The sequence below is a fragment of the Wyeomyia smithii genome, chromosome 2 (genome assembly GCF_029784165.1).
Source record: "Wyeomyia smithii strain HCP4-BCI-WySm-NY-G18 chromosome 2, ASM2978416v1, whole genome shotgun sequence".
Classification (NCBI taxonomy): Eukaryota; Metazoa; Arthropoda; class Insecta; order Diptera; family Culicidae; genus Wyeomyia; species Wyeomyia smithii.
The window spans coordinates 237,494,556-237,511,747 of NC_073695.1; the positions used below are offsets into that span (position 1 = coordinate 237,494,556).

Here is a 17,192-nt window from a genome sequence, read left to right on the forward strand (position 1 = left end):
AAGTTGCCAACGTGATGCTTGCGAGATACACAAAACAAACACACAACAATACTCCTAAAAGTTGCTGTCACGTTCTCAAGTCATGTAACAGCAACTTTTGGTCGTTCGTTCGCCTTATATTTGTTTCTGAGATGAAATTATGTAACTGCGTTGTAACTTTTTGCTGAGGTTCATAATGATGTCAATGTCTTCAAAGCAAGGCGAGCAGTTCACATACAGGAATGTTGCTGTTTATCATCACACCTAGGTTCTTTACAGCGCTTCTTGCAAATATTATTATCTTCACAACACACGAGAGGAGAACATTACACCTTTGTAATGTTTAAAATGTTAAATAAAGTAATAACATTGCTCAGGTGACTAACCAATGACCTTTTATATTATCGCGCCTCTGATACTTGGACTAGAAGTCATCCAACAACCATTTTTACAGTTTGGCAGAAAAATGTTGGTCTCTAAAACCAAATGAAATAAATTGATTTGAATTTCACTATCACGCTGAAGTGCTGATGTGTTAAAAAAGCAAAATAAAAAACTGAGAATAAGCATGAGCATGATTAGAGAAGCAAAATAAAGACTGAGCTATAAACTTGCAGAAGTTTCTACAGCAAACGACGTAAATAGTAGAAACGTTAAAATTGAATAGAAAAAAAATTGAATTGATAACTGGAGTTGAATCCCCATCAAATTTCTGGTAATAATCAAAGATCAATCGCTATACGGAAAATCTTTTGTTTACCACAACGACATGTAATCGCTATTTCGCTCAAGTTGCTGCTACGATGGTGTGGTCCCGTCCCCGTGGTTCTGTGGCTAGCGATGTCGGTCAGTTGTGATATCGGGTTCGATTCCCGATCAGGTCGAGGAACTTTTCGAGCTGGAAATTTTCTCGACTCAGCACTGGGGCACGGTGTATCGTTGTACTTATCCTACAACATGCAAAATGGGCCGAAAACAATATCGACAACGAATTCTCTCAACTAATCTAGTTGATCGAGACCGCATTAGCCCCCAGGCTAGCGTGCGATATTGTTGTTGCTGCTACGATACATCTTCGTTGCTAAAATTTGATCATGCAGCAGTTACCATGTTGTTATCAAATTCCACGCATGAGTTCATACACATTACTGTTTCATTCTTGTAACTTGTGTTGAAACAACGAAAATGTTGCGGTTGGCTCCGCCTCCTACGCTTTTTTTTGTCATTGTATAAGAAACTGAAATGTAGCTGCAACTTAGTTTCGCATAAGAATTCGTTGCTGTGATGCACTAAATTCATTATCGTAACAAATTTTGCTGCTTGGGCGAACTTTGCAGGTTGTCTATCAGAATTCAAAATCTGATAGATTTTTTGTCAGAGCAGGTGTGCCTCAAGGTTCAGTCTTGGGTGCAATCCTGTACAACATTTTTACTTCAGATCTTTCTGATTATTTGCCTTCAGGATGCACAAAGTGATTGTTCTGCGATGGAAAGTGGAAAATCTCTCCCAATGCTTCTAAAACTCAAATGATAATTTTTCCCGCATAAGCCTAGGGCTTCTTTCCTCAAGCCAAACAATAATCACGTTATCAAGATGAATGGGGTTATTTTAAGTTGGTCCGACAAGGTTAAGTACTTGGGACTAATTTATGATAAAAAACTTATTTTCAAAGAGCACATTGAGAGTATACAAGCCAAGTGCATCAAATATACGAGATGTTTATATCCTCTCATTAACAGGAATTCTAAACTTTGTTTAAAGAACAAACTTCTGATTTACAAAAAAAAATTTCAGACCAGCAGTGCTTTATGCTGTACCGATCTGGTCAAGTAGCTGTTCAACAAGAAAGGAAACGCTCCTAAGGTTTCAGAATAAAATTCTGAAAATGATTTTGAAGCGTCCTCCTTGGTTTGGTACACTCGAATTACATAGACTTACTGGTGTTGAACCATTAGAAGCTATATCAAATAAATTATTAACAATTTTCGACAAAAATCGTTGCAATTCTTCAATTGCTACGATAAGCTCTCTTTATAGCCAATAAGTTAGCAATTAAGTTAGTTGTAAGTTTACTTTACCTTTTTGACAAGTTTAAATCCCTACGAATGATAAGTTTTAATTGCGAAAGCAAACAAATCCTAACAATTAAAATTACAAATTTCTAACAGTGTTGAGAAGTCACCATTTGTGATTGGACACACATACTCATTATTTACTAATATTTATTATAAATACTTAAGCTACTAACAAATCCCCTCTTAAAAAAAACTAAACTAAAAAACCAGTTTTGTTCCTTATCTTTGGTCCATCTGGTTTTCTTTTCATAAAACATCTAATCTGATGTTTAACGGAGCCAATGGGGGGTTTTAATTTCAAAAAATACATGCTTTTTCTTATACTAATCGATGACCATCCGTCCTATAGGCTTTACGTACTTTTTCTTAAATCTCTGCGATTTTTCTTAAATTTTTAAATTTAAAAATTAGATATTTTTAATTTTTTACTAACTACCAAGTAGTGCACAAAGTGACACTTCTGCTGCTGGAAAATATAACCCTGATAGAGCACAAAATGACATTTCTACTGCTGTCTTATGCAAAATATAACCCTGACAGAGCATGAAGTGACATTAATGCTGCTGGCCTGTGGAAATATAACCCTGGTTCGAGTGTTATGACAGGGATGCCAAATGTGGTCATGTCTTATAGCAAATTTCTTTATTCCACTGTGTCCATGTACTTTTCGTTCATTGGCCCAAAAAAATTATCTGTGCGAAATTTCAGTTTAATCGGGTATGATTTAGGGGTACCTCAAAGCAAACTTCGACTTTCGAAAAACTACCAGTTACCTACTATGATTGCTTTTTCCTATTCAATAACAATAAATTTCATTCTAATTGTGTTTAGAACCCCCCTAGTGAGAAATAAAAGAACCACCCTATTGAAAATAAAGTTTGAGATACATTGAACATTAAAATAATTAACATCAAGCAAACAGTTTTGTATTCATTGTCGTTTTACAAAATATTTTCGTTTGTTTTTACGCAAAATAATAAATTTCATAAACTTCAAGTAATAATCATGTGCCGTGTCAAAAAAAAAAAGTAATAATCATGCTAGCGTACTTCGATTATTAAACTTGCGCTTCTTTGGATTCAAGGCTTTGGTTACAACTTCGAACACACTTCATCACGGTCGAATTCAAAACTTTGTAAAACTTTTATACAACGGCAAATTGAAAAAAACACAGACTCGAAAAATTAGTCAGTAAAATTTGCACACTCAGTATTCCTGATGTTACCAAAAACTTCGTTTGAGTCATGCACGCGTTAAAGCAAGAAGATAGTTACACGCTATCAGAAAACGACGCATGTGCGCGTTCTCTGTTTTGAGTGTAGTATTCGTTTCTCCCTCCCAGGGTGCTGCCTATTTTACCACCCACTTGTACCCAATGTGTAAAGTTTAGGCGCAGACAGACGTCTAAGCTGAGTTCCAAACTTGTGTAAAGTTTTTTGTAGTAGCAAACCGTAACCATATAGCGCTACCAGTACCGCCAGCCTCGTGCACCAGCGAAAAAAAATGTATTGTAGCGATAAGCTCACCAGGCGGTGCTAGTGTACAAGTGATTTATAACGCAATTTACTTCGAAAATTTACACGGAAATTTTGATCAATGTTGTTCTTGCTTGGACGTCTGTCTGTGGTTTAAGTGTGATAACAAATTTTGGTATTATTGTTATTTTGATTAACCCTAATACCTTATGTTTACAAAAAATATTAACATACATGTACATTTTACTAACCCTTCTTATAATAACATCTAAAATAGAAACATCAAATTAAAATTAAACATTGAAGCACAAATAAAAACCATACAGGATTTTGTGACCGACGGTTACAGATGTCTTTCTGAAGCGCTACAAAATACTCTTGTTATCCTGTAGAGATAAGTGACTTTTCACCAACACACAAAGATTGCTAGAATCGTATACAGCCGCGTGAAGTTGTTTTCGTTTTCTTCAAATTGTAAATTATCACATCTCGTTAGTCCCACTCTTCGTATGTTTTCCCAATTACGTTTAGCAGCTCTATTTTTCTATGACCAATCATGGATGAAATGTAGGTATATTCAAAACCAAGTTTCAAACATTCAAATGGTGTTCAACTACAATATTTGTCCAGCTACCCAAAACGTAGCATTGCAAACAAAACAGCGATTTGTTTTTGTTTTCCTCTACGCTTTGCACGTCTGTCCCGTAAGTTTCATTGAATTCTGAGCCAACAAGAGTGGAATATGTTCTTTACGGCATAAACTCTAGTTTTTGAGGGGGAACTGTATGAAATATTTCAAAATTATTTCATGCACATCGAAAGCATTTTATTTTTTTACTCGGGTAGGCGGTTCTGTCAAACTGTTCTTTTCTGCAGTCAAAGCAGGCAGCCGTCCATGTTTTGAATTTGATCGCAGCGAAAACAAGCGATAAAAATTATCAAAATTTTACAAAAAGCAGTGCTCGCTCGCTGATAAATTTGATGAATAGTATTTTAAATCCGAGCGATAACGACCAATCAGTTCAGGCTCTCAAAAGGAGGTAAGCGATTGTACTCTGCGAAAAAAAAAGTTTGCTAACCTAGGTTCATTTTTTCTCCTTCTCCATATAGCATCTATCTAAGCGCGCAGCGGAAGACGACTTCATTGAAGTGATTTTGGAAAGTGTCGTAAAAGAGCAAGATTGGCTAACTAAATTTGCAAATAAAACGTTCATGTAAAATTCTACGACCGCTTTGGCTGATTGTCCTGTCTGTGTTTGACCAGCTCGAGTAGCGAAAATCTCCGTACAAGTTCTAGTGCATTCCGGAAGCCGATCGGGCAATTTAAATGGCGAAATATTATGAAAATACAACCACGTTCAACTACTCGTGGGAACAGGTTACGCAGTGCTTTTGGAACCGGTATCCAAATCCTTTCAGGTGAGTGTTCTCAAACAATTACAACAGTGATCAAAGGTCACTTACTGCAGAAGATGCATAATAAATTAGTGCGACGTGTAATGATGCTCTCGCGGCAAACACGTTGCTACGAGTAAAGTAAAATTACATAATTTTCGAGTGTGACAATATATTTAATGAAGGAATGTAGAATATTTCACTGTGACACAAATACGTATGATGGTGAAATCGAGAGTTAAACGCACGGTGGTTTCTACCGTAGAATATTCGTCTAAAATTAAAGCAGTTTTCAAGTTCATTGCCTACTTTACATTGTTATTTTTATCCATTGTGGCTGTATGAGTTAATGCAAATTACATTGTATTTACTATACCCACGCCTTGATGTATAATTTTTTATAACTGTTTTTCGTTTTGTTTTGTTCTGCCCCTTCTACGCAATCCAACTGTGCCACATGACGACGTTGCAGCTCGCACGTACTCTCGGAGGATACCGTGTGCCGGGAGATAAGAAACGGTAAACTGTACAGCAAACGTTTGCTAACTAAAACCAACCGTGTACCAAAATGGGGTGAGCGGTTTTTCAAAGCCAAATCTGTCAATATTCTGGAGGAATCGGTAATAGATCCAAAAGAACGAGTGCTTGTTACCTACACTAGAAATATAGGATTCAATAAAATTATGGTAAGCAAACAGGCAGTGGTGGTAGTTAAAGCTAAAGGTAACTCACTTGCAATAATTTATTCTATTGCAGAATGTTGTCGAAAAAGTAACTTACCGATCGGTTCCGGATCAACCTGGCAAAACGATTGCCACCCGGTCCGCGTGGATTGACTCGTCGGTGTTCGGGTTTGCAACCGCCATCCGCGCCTTCGGTTTGGACCGATTTAAAAAGAACTGCATGAAAACGGTGGATGGCTTTAACTACATGCTACAGCATATGTTTCCCCCACATTCACCTTCGCCAGCGACGACCGCGCACGTTCAACATCTTACCAAGACGCAAAAAATCAAGGAAGCGGCAAAGAATGCTTCCGATCATGTTAAAGCTCAGGCGGAACAGTTAGTACAGAATCTTTCCGTGAAGGGTTGAAGTAAGCCTCCATAGTGCGGGCGCTCTGGAAAGAAATGACCTACACGAATTGCTCTTCACTAAGTGGTTGAACAAACATATTTTGAGCTTGGTTATCAGTCGCAAGCTATGTCTGCTCAATCCACTAAACTTACGTACTATGAAAATGAACTTTTGTTTGTATAATGTTCTTGGCGAGTGTTAATGGGAACTGCTGTTTAGTTTAGAGCTCTTAAAGCAAATCAAGAAATATGAAATGACATAAACACCAATAGTTGAAACGCCCGGAAATCGTAAGTATTTTACCCCTTTCAATAAAAGCCATGGAGAAAAAGAGGCAGATGCAGTATTTTGAAATATCCTTCTCGAAATTTTTAATTGTCGCTTGTTTGAACGTTTTTGAATAACAAAAAATTACGTTAGTGCATCATTCCATGCCGATTGCTATTATCCACAGTTGTACTATTTAATAAAGCAGTAATAACTCTAACTACATACCTAGTGTAAGGACGAAGAAAGTGGATTCTCTAATGTCCTTCTTATTCAGAAAATAGTGATAAACCCGTTTAGATTTATACAACTATAAATAGTACGTTCATTATCGCAATAAGAAATCAGTCCGAATTTAAAAGTTGATTGGAAGCTCGTTAAGTAAACCAGCGTAGTAGATAAAAAGTTAAGAATAGAAAGTTTTCCCTGAATTAGAAGGTGCTTGAAACGCTCTGTACCAATCGATTGAGCCGAAAATTTGACTTAGAATCGCAAAACATTTCCCCTGTAGAAGTGCAAGAAAATCGTTGAATTGTAGATAAAATATTTTTTATTTCGTTGCTCTATAATGTATAGTTTATGTTTATAGGATTTATATCCGAACAGTACCTTTTGTTGTTCATAGCCACACCGGGAACACCCCCAAAGGAAAGGTTAAGGTTTAACATACAAAATAATGCCTACGAGTTGGTTATTAGTCGACCTTTATTAATTATCATTGGACAAATACAACTTATCACGCTGTGTTAGTCCTTACTTACCAGAAAGCTAAACTTGAAATGTGACTTTTACGGTTAGGATGCAGACGTTTCTGCTCCTGTTGATTGACTCATCCTCTCAGCGATAGTACCCGGTGAATTCAGTGCCAGTTAAAAGGGTAAAGAAAGACGAAAAGATCATCTATTGTTTCTTAAAACTTTTCAAAATAGGATAAATATTGTCGAACGCATCGTAGATCTCCTGCCGCACTTTGGCTCCGGTCAGTACAACCTTACCGGAGACGAATATAAGCAACACGATTCTCGGCTTCACCATACGGTAGATCAGTCCAGGAAAAAGTTCCGGCTCGTAGGAGCTAAACTTGCCATGTGTCAGTACTAAACCTTCCAAACGAATCGGAAACCGCACGTCGCAACTGCCGACCATATTTTGTACCTTGAAGTCAAGAAACTTTGCCTGTAAACAAAAATGCTCAGAAATATTCCCAAAAATCGATCAATTGAACATGCCACTACTAACCGTAAAACCAAGCTTCTGGATAATACGCGCATACTTTCGCGCAGCCAAACGGGAATCTTCTTCGCTCTTGGCCCCGGTGCACACCATCTTACCGGAGGAAAAAATCAATGCCGTGGTTCTGGGTTCCCGAATTCGCATAATAACCGCGGCGAAACGTTTCGGGTTGTACTCCGCATTACGAGCATGTAAGGCAATTTTCTTGAGATCCAGTCTGCAGCTGAGATTAACCGTAGACACAATGTTCTGCAGCTGGGGTAAAATGGCCGGTTCACTCGGCGTCATCGGTGTCATTGGCGTTGCGGGTCCCATTGTTTGGTGAATATTTACGCTGCCGATATTGTCCGGATCCCGTACGCTTCCTCCACTGTTCTGATGGCTGGGCGTTGCCGATGCTTTGCCTTCCGTCATCGGCACCATCGGGGACATTAAACTTTGCTGTAAGGAAACACGAGTGTAAATCATTATCGTTCCAAACTCGATCAGGGCACCAACTTACCGGTGTCTGTGGTTGAATCATACTCTGGGGAGCCGCGAAGCTCGGCGCATAGGTGTGCATACTTTTTCCGGGTGTTCCCATGCCGATGGAAGGCATTCCGTACGAACTAAGACTACCCATAGGGGTCATATGTGGCATCGACTGTTGCTGCTGGTACGCATGTGGTAAAATCTGTTGATCCTCTTCCGGCTGATGTAAAGGGGTCCCGATACTAGGTATCGAGAAACCCGGACTCAGCGCCATCTGATCCATGGTGCGTGTGGTGTGGAGCGACTGTCACTTGAAACTCGACTGTTTTTTGTTCAGGCTTAGCCGTTTGTATATTCTGTTAAATGAAAAAACACCAGTGCTTCGATAATCAGTATCACCACGCGTTCATTTATAAACGTTTATGTTTAGTAAAATGTACAAAATATATCGAAAACAGGAATAAATTGCAAGACGGCTGCCATTTATTTTGATGATTTTGACGTTTATCCGTACGTTTTCAGCGTTTTCCAGTGCGCTTGCAGAAAAGAAGACAGTAAAGAGCGTGATGGTGTGCGTGTGGTCGCACCGATGAAAAGCTGACAGGGGTGTCCAACTTTATCGTGTTAAGTAGGGGCAACTGAATTGAAATACGTAACAAAAACCGGGATTTTTCGGGAAGCTTACTTTGATTTTCATATATTCATTAGCAGAAATTAGCAGCGGTGTTCCATTATGGCAGCATTTACAAATTTATTTCATTACTTGAGAAATCTATTGAGTTAAATTGTTAAAACAATTGCCTCTCAAAGTTGAATAGCTTCATTATAGTGTTTAAAAACGTTTCTTTAAAAAATCAACGACAGTTATTCTTTTTTATTCTGTTAGTTTAGCGACCCGACATCCCTTATTTCGTAAGCTTTTCCGCTTTCACTTGAATGGAGCATGGCCAAATTTCCATATGTTTAAGTAAAAATACCATTTTACACATTTTCAATTCTTTACGAAGATTTTTTAGAACATAATCTGTCTGCTTAAAATCGGCCACAAAATTATCGTCCGGTTCTGTACTGTTCATAAATTAGATTTGCAGATGTTGTCCTTTATTTTTCAATACCGACCCGAACCCGATTTTTTCTGGGCAAAAACTCGAACTCGAATTTTTTTTTCACGAAACTCGAACCCGCGATTTTTTGGGATTGATTTTTCATACCAATTCGAGCACTAGGGTGGAGCTTATTTTCAAAAATGTTCGCGGGACCTGTTTTCCCAGGCAAAAAGACCTCCTTGGGGTTCCATAAGCAACATATAAAAAATTGGTTGAATTTCATCAAGGTCTAGAGGTGGCGCAGAGGGCCCAAAAGGTCAAATTTTAAACGAAAGCAATTTTAAAACAAAACATATGCCTATTCAGGTAAACAGGTGATTTTGTGACACTTTTGGGCGTAAATTTCGTCCGTTTTGCGTTAAATTCACCCGTTTTTGAGATATTCGCAATTTCAGTGTACACTCTTGCAATCTCGGGGTATGTGATTATAAGGAAATGCACATTGCGCCTGTATAAGTGACCACGTCATGTTCTTGAATATATTCTCGCAATAGACATCATTGTTCCTCCGAAAAGAGTGCAAAAGAGAAAGAAAAAGAATGGGAAAAGCGAAAATATGGAAGTTGCATGTCATGAGCATCATTATCTTATTATTATGCTACCCGTACCTGACCAGAGTCCGACATAAAAAAAACAAAATCCGAATATATTTTTCATTAAACCCAAACCCGACCCTTACCCTACATTTTCAAAAACTTTCAAACCTGAATCTGACCCTAACCCGACGGGTACGACTCGCGTTCGGGTTTCAGTCGAGACATCAGCACCAGTACATGCCAATATGTCAATAGACTATTTTACGGACTGACAAGTGTCACGGAACCAGTTGATATTGATGTTGCTTTTACGGTCATTATGTCGCGGTTCAATGCTACCTGTCAAAATTTCATTCATGAATTGAACTTTTAACCCTTAAATGCGCACGACGTTAAAAAAATCATCTAAAAACATAAAATCTTTGTTTAACAGGTTTACTGCTCAAAAACTAACCAATATGCATAAAAAAATTGAAAGATTTACTTTTTCATGTGCAAATATTACCATGTTGTTTTTAAACAACACTGTGACTTTATCGCAGAATAAAGTCTAAACAATTACTTTTGTTAACAGTAATTTAAAAATAGACCTTTTGTTAGTATAATTACTGATAATTCAGACATTTTCACTAACCACTAACCTTATTTTAAAATTTATTTTCAAAGACAGTCAGCACCAGTCGGAAATCTCGCCATTTTTTTTTCGTTTCCGTGATTTTCGCAGCAAAAATAAAAACAAAACATTCAAACACAGTACTTCCAGCTGTTAAGTTTTCTTCGTTAGAGTCTAGAGAGCAGTTCTAATGAATTATATTTCCAAAAAATACCTAAATACGTATATTTAAAACGTTTTTAGTAGTGTTGTTTTAAAACAACATTGCGCATTAAAGGGTTAAACGTCTCGTAAAATCGTCTATAGACCATCGCACGGTGTCGTCACGCATCTAAATTTGACAGATACTGGTAACATTGTTTACCTACAGATACAGTTTAGTTCTCAATTGGGTTGTTTAGCTGTATCAGTTTTTTATATCATCCGGAAGATATGCATTTTCTAAGTAAAATGTGATTTAAAAATTTTTTCTATCGTTGTCTTTCGCTTTTCAAATCACGATTTAAAACTGCTCGAAATCGCTACAATGACAGTTCATTGTAGCGATTAAGAGCGAATTTTTATTCTTCATTTAAAAATCGAGGAACAATGATATAAAGTTTTAAAAAATCACGTTTTGCTCAGAAAATTACACTCTTTCAGATGATATATAAAAATCGGAAATCCGTGAATAGCTAAACAACCCAATTACAGAATATCACTTCAATTGTGACCAAAATGCCCTTTAAACGTAGTGCGTAAGGTGCCAGTAAACTAAGAACAATTATAAATTGAGCAGTATTTTCACTATGTACACGATGACTCCACCAGAAAAAAGGACTAAGTTCAAAATGTAAACAAAGTTACCACTAACTGTCAGAAAAGTGAGATTAAAGAGCTTCGGCAAAGATGACTAGAACAAGATACCTAACTCTTGCAGAACTCATCGGACATGATTGTCGCTGCGCGTGAGTAAAAGTCGAAGTAATTTATACACTGTTAATATGATGTATACTTAACGTCAAAATCAACTGACGACAAGGCCAAGACATGACTGCTGAAAGGTGAAACAATTTTTTCAGTATTTATGTGGACGACTGTACCATGCTGCTATCCAAAAAATGTTAATAATGTGTACGAATGTTTAGTTCTCAAACATGCAACTCTCCGGAAGGATCAAGAATAATCGACGCATCATTTAAAATTGAGCCTACCATCAGAACTTCCTGATAACCGCTATGAGCACGCTCTACAGTCAAGTTTTCCACTCTTGCCGTGGTTAATAAAACAACAATCGGGTGCCCCGGTGAACCTGACCATATGCACAATGGTGCTGAAACCTGGCTTGCGACATATGAAAGTGTTGGTAGAATGGGACCGGAATAAAATATAACCACTCAATATAAACATCCACTCTGACAGTCAATTTCACAATTTTTTTGTTATTTGAAGTGCAAAATATATGGCAATAGCATTAAGTGCAAAAAATGACAATATCATTAATCTGCATATGAGCCGTTGCGAACCAGAGTGGTCTATGTGCCATCGAGCAAAATGTTCAGGAGAAGCAATTTTCGAAAAATCTCTGAATAAAATACTGTTTAACGGATTCTTTCAAACAAAATGTTCTAATATAAAGGTTATGAAGTGGTTTAAGATTGAGATACATAAAATTAACAGTTTCTTTGCGAAATCGGTGATTTTATCTCACCGATGTACATAGACCACTCTGACTTTATATATACCCACTGGAATCCTCGAATCGTTTCGGAACAGGTGGTCTATGTACACAAACCTGGTAAATGACAAAGAAAATGACGGTAAATCGTATAAAATGGCTAGTGTCACATGTTATATGATACATATAGCATGTCACATGTAAGATGTCACGTGTTACATTACATGTAACACAAGATATTACATATTACATAATATTTTACATGTAACATTTTTCGTGTTACATTACGTGTAACATGTTACATATCACGTGTGACATGTACAAAACAAGTGGCATGTTCCTTGTCACATGTTATATGATACATGTTACGTGTTACAATCTAGTAATACATCTATTTATGTACATAGACCACTCTATTCCGAAACAAAACGACCATTCTGTTTCGGACGAATTTTCAACACGGAATAAATCAGCTTTAAAATTCGATTTTCCGAAATTTTCTTAATCTCCCAACTTCAGCTTTTTGAATAGATGCGGTTTATGCAAAAAACTCATTTTCGAAAAAAATGGTCTTTAGACCACTCTGTTCCGCAACGGGTCATATTTCTTAAGCGTCGAGCTGAACAAACTGCTACACCTTTTTCATATACAATCTTGAACAGCTCAACGATCAATGACGGACTATGCACGATAAATCGGTTTTGTTCATAGTGACAATTTTATGAGAATTTAAGTCATCAGATGGCAGCACTAACCGTCGGAAATCGGTCGTATTTAAAATGTATGAAAAATATGGAAGTTAGGTATCTTGTTCTAGTTATCTTTGGCTTCGGTGAGATGGCCTATTGCATATCATGACTCCACAGTTAGTCCATAGACGAACACATTGAACAAATTTCCTATAAAATCATCGTTCGGATAAAAACAGTGGTAATTATTCACGATGAATTATATTCAACTCTAACGCTCACTTCACTTTTTGAGACCTATAAGGCAATCTACGAGACAGTTGCTAATGTTTTCAGTGTATTTTCAACTTATGACAGCTTTATGTATGTTCGATCGATCGCAACTTGGATAGGGATACCATCCGTCCTGATTTAGCAGGACATGTCCTGATTTTGAGACCCATTTGGATCTTCCTGATTTATTTTTCATGTTTTAGTATTTGTCCTGATTTTTCTGAATGATGCCGGATGTTCAGAAATGTTGAAGATTGTTCAGCACTTTTACTTTGACTCCGGAACAAAACGGACTCATTTCGAACGATTTTTTTTCTTCGGTTAATTTTGACGAGAGAAATTGTCTAGTCGTTACAACCCTCAACTATCTGACTTCTGGGTCCTAAAGCTATCCAGCGTTCTACGCACCATAATGGCGGTCGTTATAACGCGTGTTCGTAATATGCGAACCTCTCTGCTTACGTCAGTTTTGGGATCTCTGAGGTATTGGCAACACAAATGTTTTTTCTCTTTTGATAAAATACGTGAAGTCTTCGAATTGACGTGAGCAGAGTTGTCACAAGGGTGGATGACTTTACATTTAAGCCTCCGCCAAAAAACTGCTTGAAATGTCTTAAATGACATTTCGCACACGTAAGTTATATGAGAAATTGCCATTTAAGGTATTTCGAGCAGTTCGTTATTCTTCATTTAAAAATCGAAGGGCAACGATATAATTTTTTTAAAAATCACATTTTGCTCAGAAAATTGAACTCTTTCAACTAATATATATATAAAAAGCAGAAAATCGTGTAAGACTTTAGGACCCAATTTTAAACAGTTTACCGGATCCAGAAGCGTGAAAAACAACAGTCCGCGAAAGAAACCGAGTGCAGTTTTGAAAACACCAACACATCCACACGTATGTGTCAAAATAAAAAAAAATGTATCAAAATTATGTTTAACAATCACGTGTCTCGGTACACCGTACCATCATTGTTCACTACCAATGCATATTCTTGCAAATTGATATTAAGTTCCGTCATTTTTCAGTAAACCGGCGAACTTTTCGTACAGTAGCACAAACGCGACAAAAAGCCAAAAGATAATGTCCAAAACAAAACCAAGTGACAACTACTTCTGGTATTACGCACACCATTGCAACTGCTCGGAAAGTGTTTTTTTCAGCTGCAAAGTGTAGTCCGGGACGGTATAGTCCTGCCGTTAAAACTACTTCGACATAACAGACGTAACACTGGAACCGAGCTCCATCACCTCACAGACGATCATTCCACATTTTTAGGGCGCTGTTAGCAGTTTCATACAGACTACGGGGGAATCGTTATATGGAAAAAACGAAACTTGAATGCAGAAAGCCAGAACCAAGTTTTTCGTTCTATTTGGAGCCCTAAACAATCCTAAATTTATCGGAAGTCGATTGGTTTAGTCTCCGCTTGGCTCATGGCATTTTAAATTTATATGGAGGTTTGTATGGAAAAGCCAACGTTTTTGCATTTTCCATTCTAAAGAGCTCAAAGTGGCTCAAACCATAAGTTTCATGACTTCAAATGGTAGGTTTTTTGATGCCTAACAACTTGGCCGAAGACATCAAAGAGCTAGGGTGTCCCAAAAAAATACTGGAGCTGTTCAAAGTTGAGTATGTCGAAATTTATTTTGCAAATCATTTTTTCTGCCAACACTGCCGGCGTTAGTCAGATTTCCATCAGAAGTAACCTTTGAAACACGTTGTAGATTCTACCTACGCCTAGAATATTGACCTGAATTTGTTTGTTTGGTCCAACTGAGTGTATAAACTCGTTACGGTAGGTTATTTCTGATGGGAATCCTACTGGCGCCGGTACGTTGGTAATGTTGGCAGAAAACAAGATTTTCTGCATTCAAATCGACCTACTCAACTTTGAACAGCTATAGCTCTTCTTGTGGACATCATAGCTCTTCAGTGCCTTCTGCAAAGTAATTAGGCATCTGAAATACTATACTTTTACACAATGTAGTGCGTTATTCAAATATTACTGAGCTCTCTAGAAAAAGAAATGCAAAAAAGTAGGTTTTCCCATATAAATTTCCATACAAATTTGAAATGCAATGCGCCAAGCGGAGACAAAACCAATCGACTTCCGGTGAGTTTAGGTTTGTTTGGGGCCCCAAAAGATACCAAAAAAACTTGGTTCTAGAAAATCGATCACTTTTCCCCACCCTAATACATACTTTGTGGTTCCCAATTTGACACATTCACGTACGCTATAAGCGGTGTCTCGCCAGCTACACCTAAAACGACAGCCCCTTTGCGAGTCTAGGTAGCTACATCCCTAGTTAGGCAGCATGCCGAAAAATTCAAATATTACGAATACAAACCGGAACAATCGGCAACGACCTAGGCGACGAAATAAGGACGACGATTAAAGGTCGGTACATGAACTGCGGATCGCTGAACGCCCCGGGTGGTGACCGGATTCTGCTGGATCAGTTAGAACCCCACCACTTCGACATCGTTGCGCTCTAGGAGATTTGCCGGATAGGAGAGAAGATACGGACGATTTCTGGCCGACGGGCACAGTACTATCAGAACGGCGGCACAACCAATGAGCTGGGTAGGATGCAGAGTCGTGTGATCAACGTACAGCAAACCAAATTGGCCATGTTCTCATCGAAGGCCGGTTCTTTTCAGACATTACAATCATACGCACCAATCGCGGTGCGGATATTGGCTGGGACCACTACCTAGTTGCGATATTTTTGCCCTCAAAATTGTCGACCGTATACCACGCGCGACACCGCCGAACCCCGCGGCTCAACATCAAGCAGCTCCGGGACTCCCAGGCTGCGGAGGAATACGCGCGAGAGTTCGAAGCGGTACTACTCACGGCGGAGGGGCTTGGTACATCGCCTCACGAGGACGACTGGTGCAGCATTCGCATAGCTATCGAGGAGATCGCAACGACGACAGTGGAAGCACCGAGGGGCAGAAACGACTGAATAAGCAGAACCGAACCTGGACGATATACCTGAATAGGTATATCAACAATGCCAATTACAAACGGACACGAAACGACATGACCACGATTCTCAGACGAAAGAAGCGCCAGCAAGAGGATGGTGAACATGAGAAGGTGGATCAGTTGTACCGTGCCAGTAATACGCGGGGGTTCTATCAGAAAATAAACCAGTCTCACAGAGGCTATGTGTCGCAAGCCGACATGTGCAACGACGCAGATGGGAACCTTCCCACAGATGCCAGCGTGGTGTTCAACACATGGAAGGAGTTCCTTGATGGGACACTTGAATGGCGATACAGTAAACAGAAGCGGAGCAGTAACTGACCTAAGAGCACCGAGTACTAGCCCCCGATGTTCATGAGAGTCTGTCCCATCTACAAGAAGTGCGACAAGCTGGAGTATCTCAATTACCGCGGTATCTCGCTAATCAATGCCACCTACAAAATACTCTCACAGATCCTGTTCCGTCGTCTATCACCTTTAACCAGGAGGTTCGTGGGCCAGTACCAAGTGGGCTTCATTGGAACCCGTGTCACCACGGACCAGATCTTCTCAATCCAACAGAAATATAGCGAGTACAACGTGCTCGCTATAGCTATAGCGCTCAGTTTCCCTCAGTCTCTCTAGACGGCGATGAGCTTAAGGTGGTCGACCAGTTCGTGTATTTGAGGTCACTGGCAGTGATGCCACATATACAGATTTATCTGCATTTATACAGATTTCTTGCGTATTTTTCATACAGATATCTGCATATACAGATTGCAGATTTTCTGGAAATATTACAGATTTTTTTGGTTTTACTATATTCATATGCTACGCATAAACGTGTGCATGAATGAGTCACGGGATAAATGCTAAACAATCGATAATGTTTTACTTTTCAAGAAGGATATGTCTAGTACATATGCAGATTTTTATACAGATTTTTTTAAAATTTTACCAAGGTGACAAGATTTTTGGACCTCCGAAATACAGACGAAAATGTGGCATCACTGGTCACTGGTGACCGCCGACAATAGACCATTTTACACGCTCCCTAAAATGAATTCAAAAATGATTAGAAAACAATTCATTTTCATAAAAAGTGAAACAACACGAAAATTGAGTAACTCTGTTGTTATTCAAAATTGTGTAACCATAGTATGGGCAAATACTGTGTATTACAAAATTATCCATTTATTGAATTTAAAACTACTCAATTTTAAAATTAAAACCTACACAGATTTAGATTTTGAAACTATCAAATTTTTGAATAGAAAAATATTCATTTTTGAATTTAAAACCAACCATTTTCAGAATTTAAAAGTACTCACTTTAAGAATTGAAAACCACTCAGTTTGAAATGCGATG

At 38.3% G+C, this 17,192-nt stretch overlaps 2 protein-coding genes across 2 annotated transcripts; one reads left to right on the plus strand and one right to left on the minus strand.

Annotated features, from left to right (window-relative positions):
* Positions 1-4,384: 4,384 nt before the first annotated feature.
* LOC129725363 (protein preli-like) lies at positions 4,385-6,841 on the plus strand. Its single transcript, XM_055681122.1, has 4 exons — positions 4,385-4,569; positions 4,640-4,948; positions 5,397-5,610; positions 5,681-6,841. Exons 2-4 carry the CDS (start codon positions 4,857-4,859, stop codon positions 6,017-6,019), a joined length of 645 nt encoding a protein of 214 aa, XP_055537097.1. The 5' UTR covers positions 4,385-4,569; positions 4,640-4,856; the 3' UTR covers positions 6,020-6,841.
* A 114-nt stretch (positions 6,842-6,955) lies between these two features.
* Positions 6,956-8,500, minus strand: LOC129725362 (TATA-box-binding protein). The gene is made up of 3 exons (XM_055681120.1): positions 8,004-8,500; positions 7,508-7,942; positions 6,956-7,444 (listed from the first exon to the last, which is right to left on the minus strand). Exons 1-3 carry the CDS (start codon positions 8,253-8,255, stop codon positions 7,169-7,171), a joined length of 963 nt encoding a protein of 320 aa, XP_055537095.1. The 5' UTR covers positions 8,256-8,500; the 3' UTR covers positions 6,956-7,168.
* Between the last annotated feature and the right edge of the window lie 8,692 nt (positions 8,501-17,192).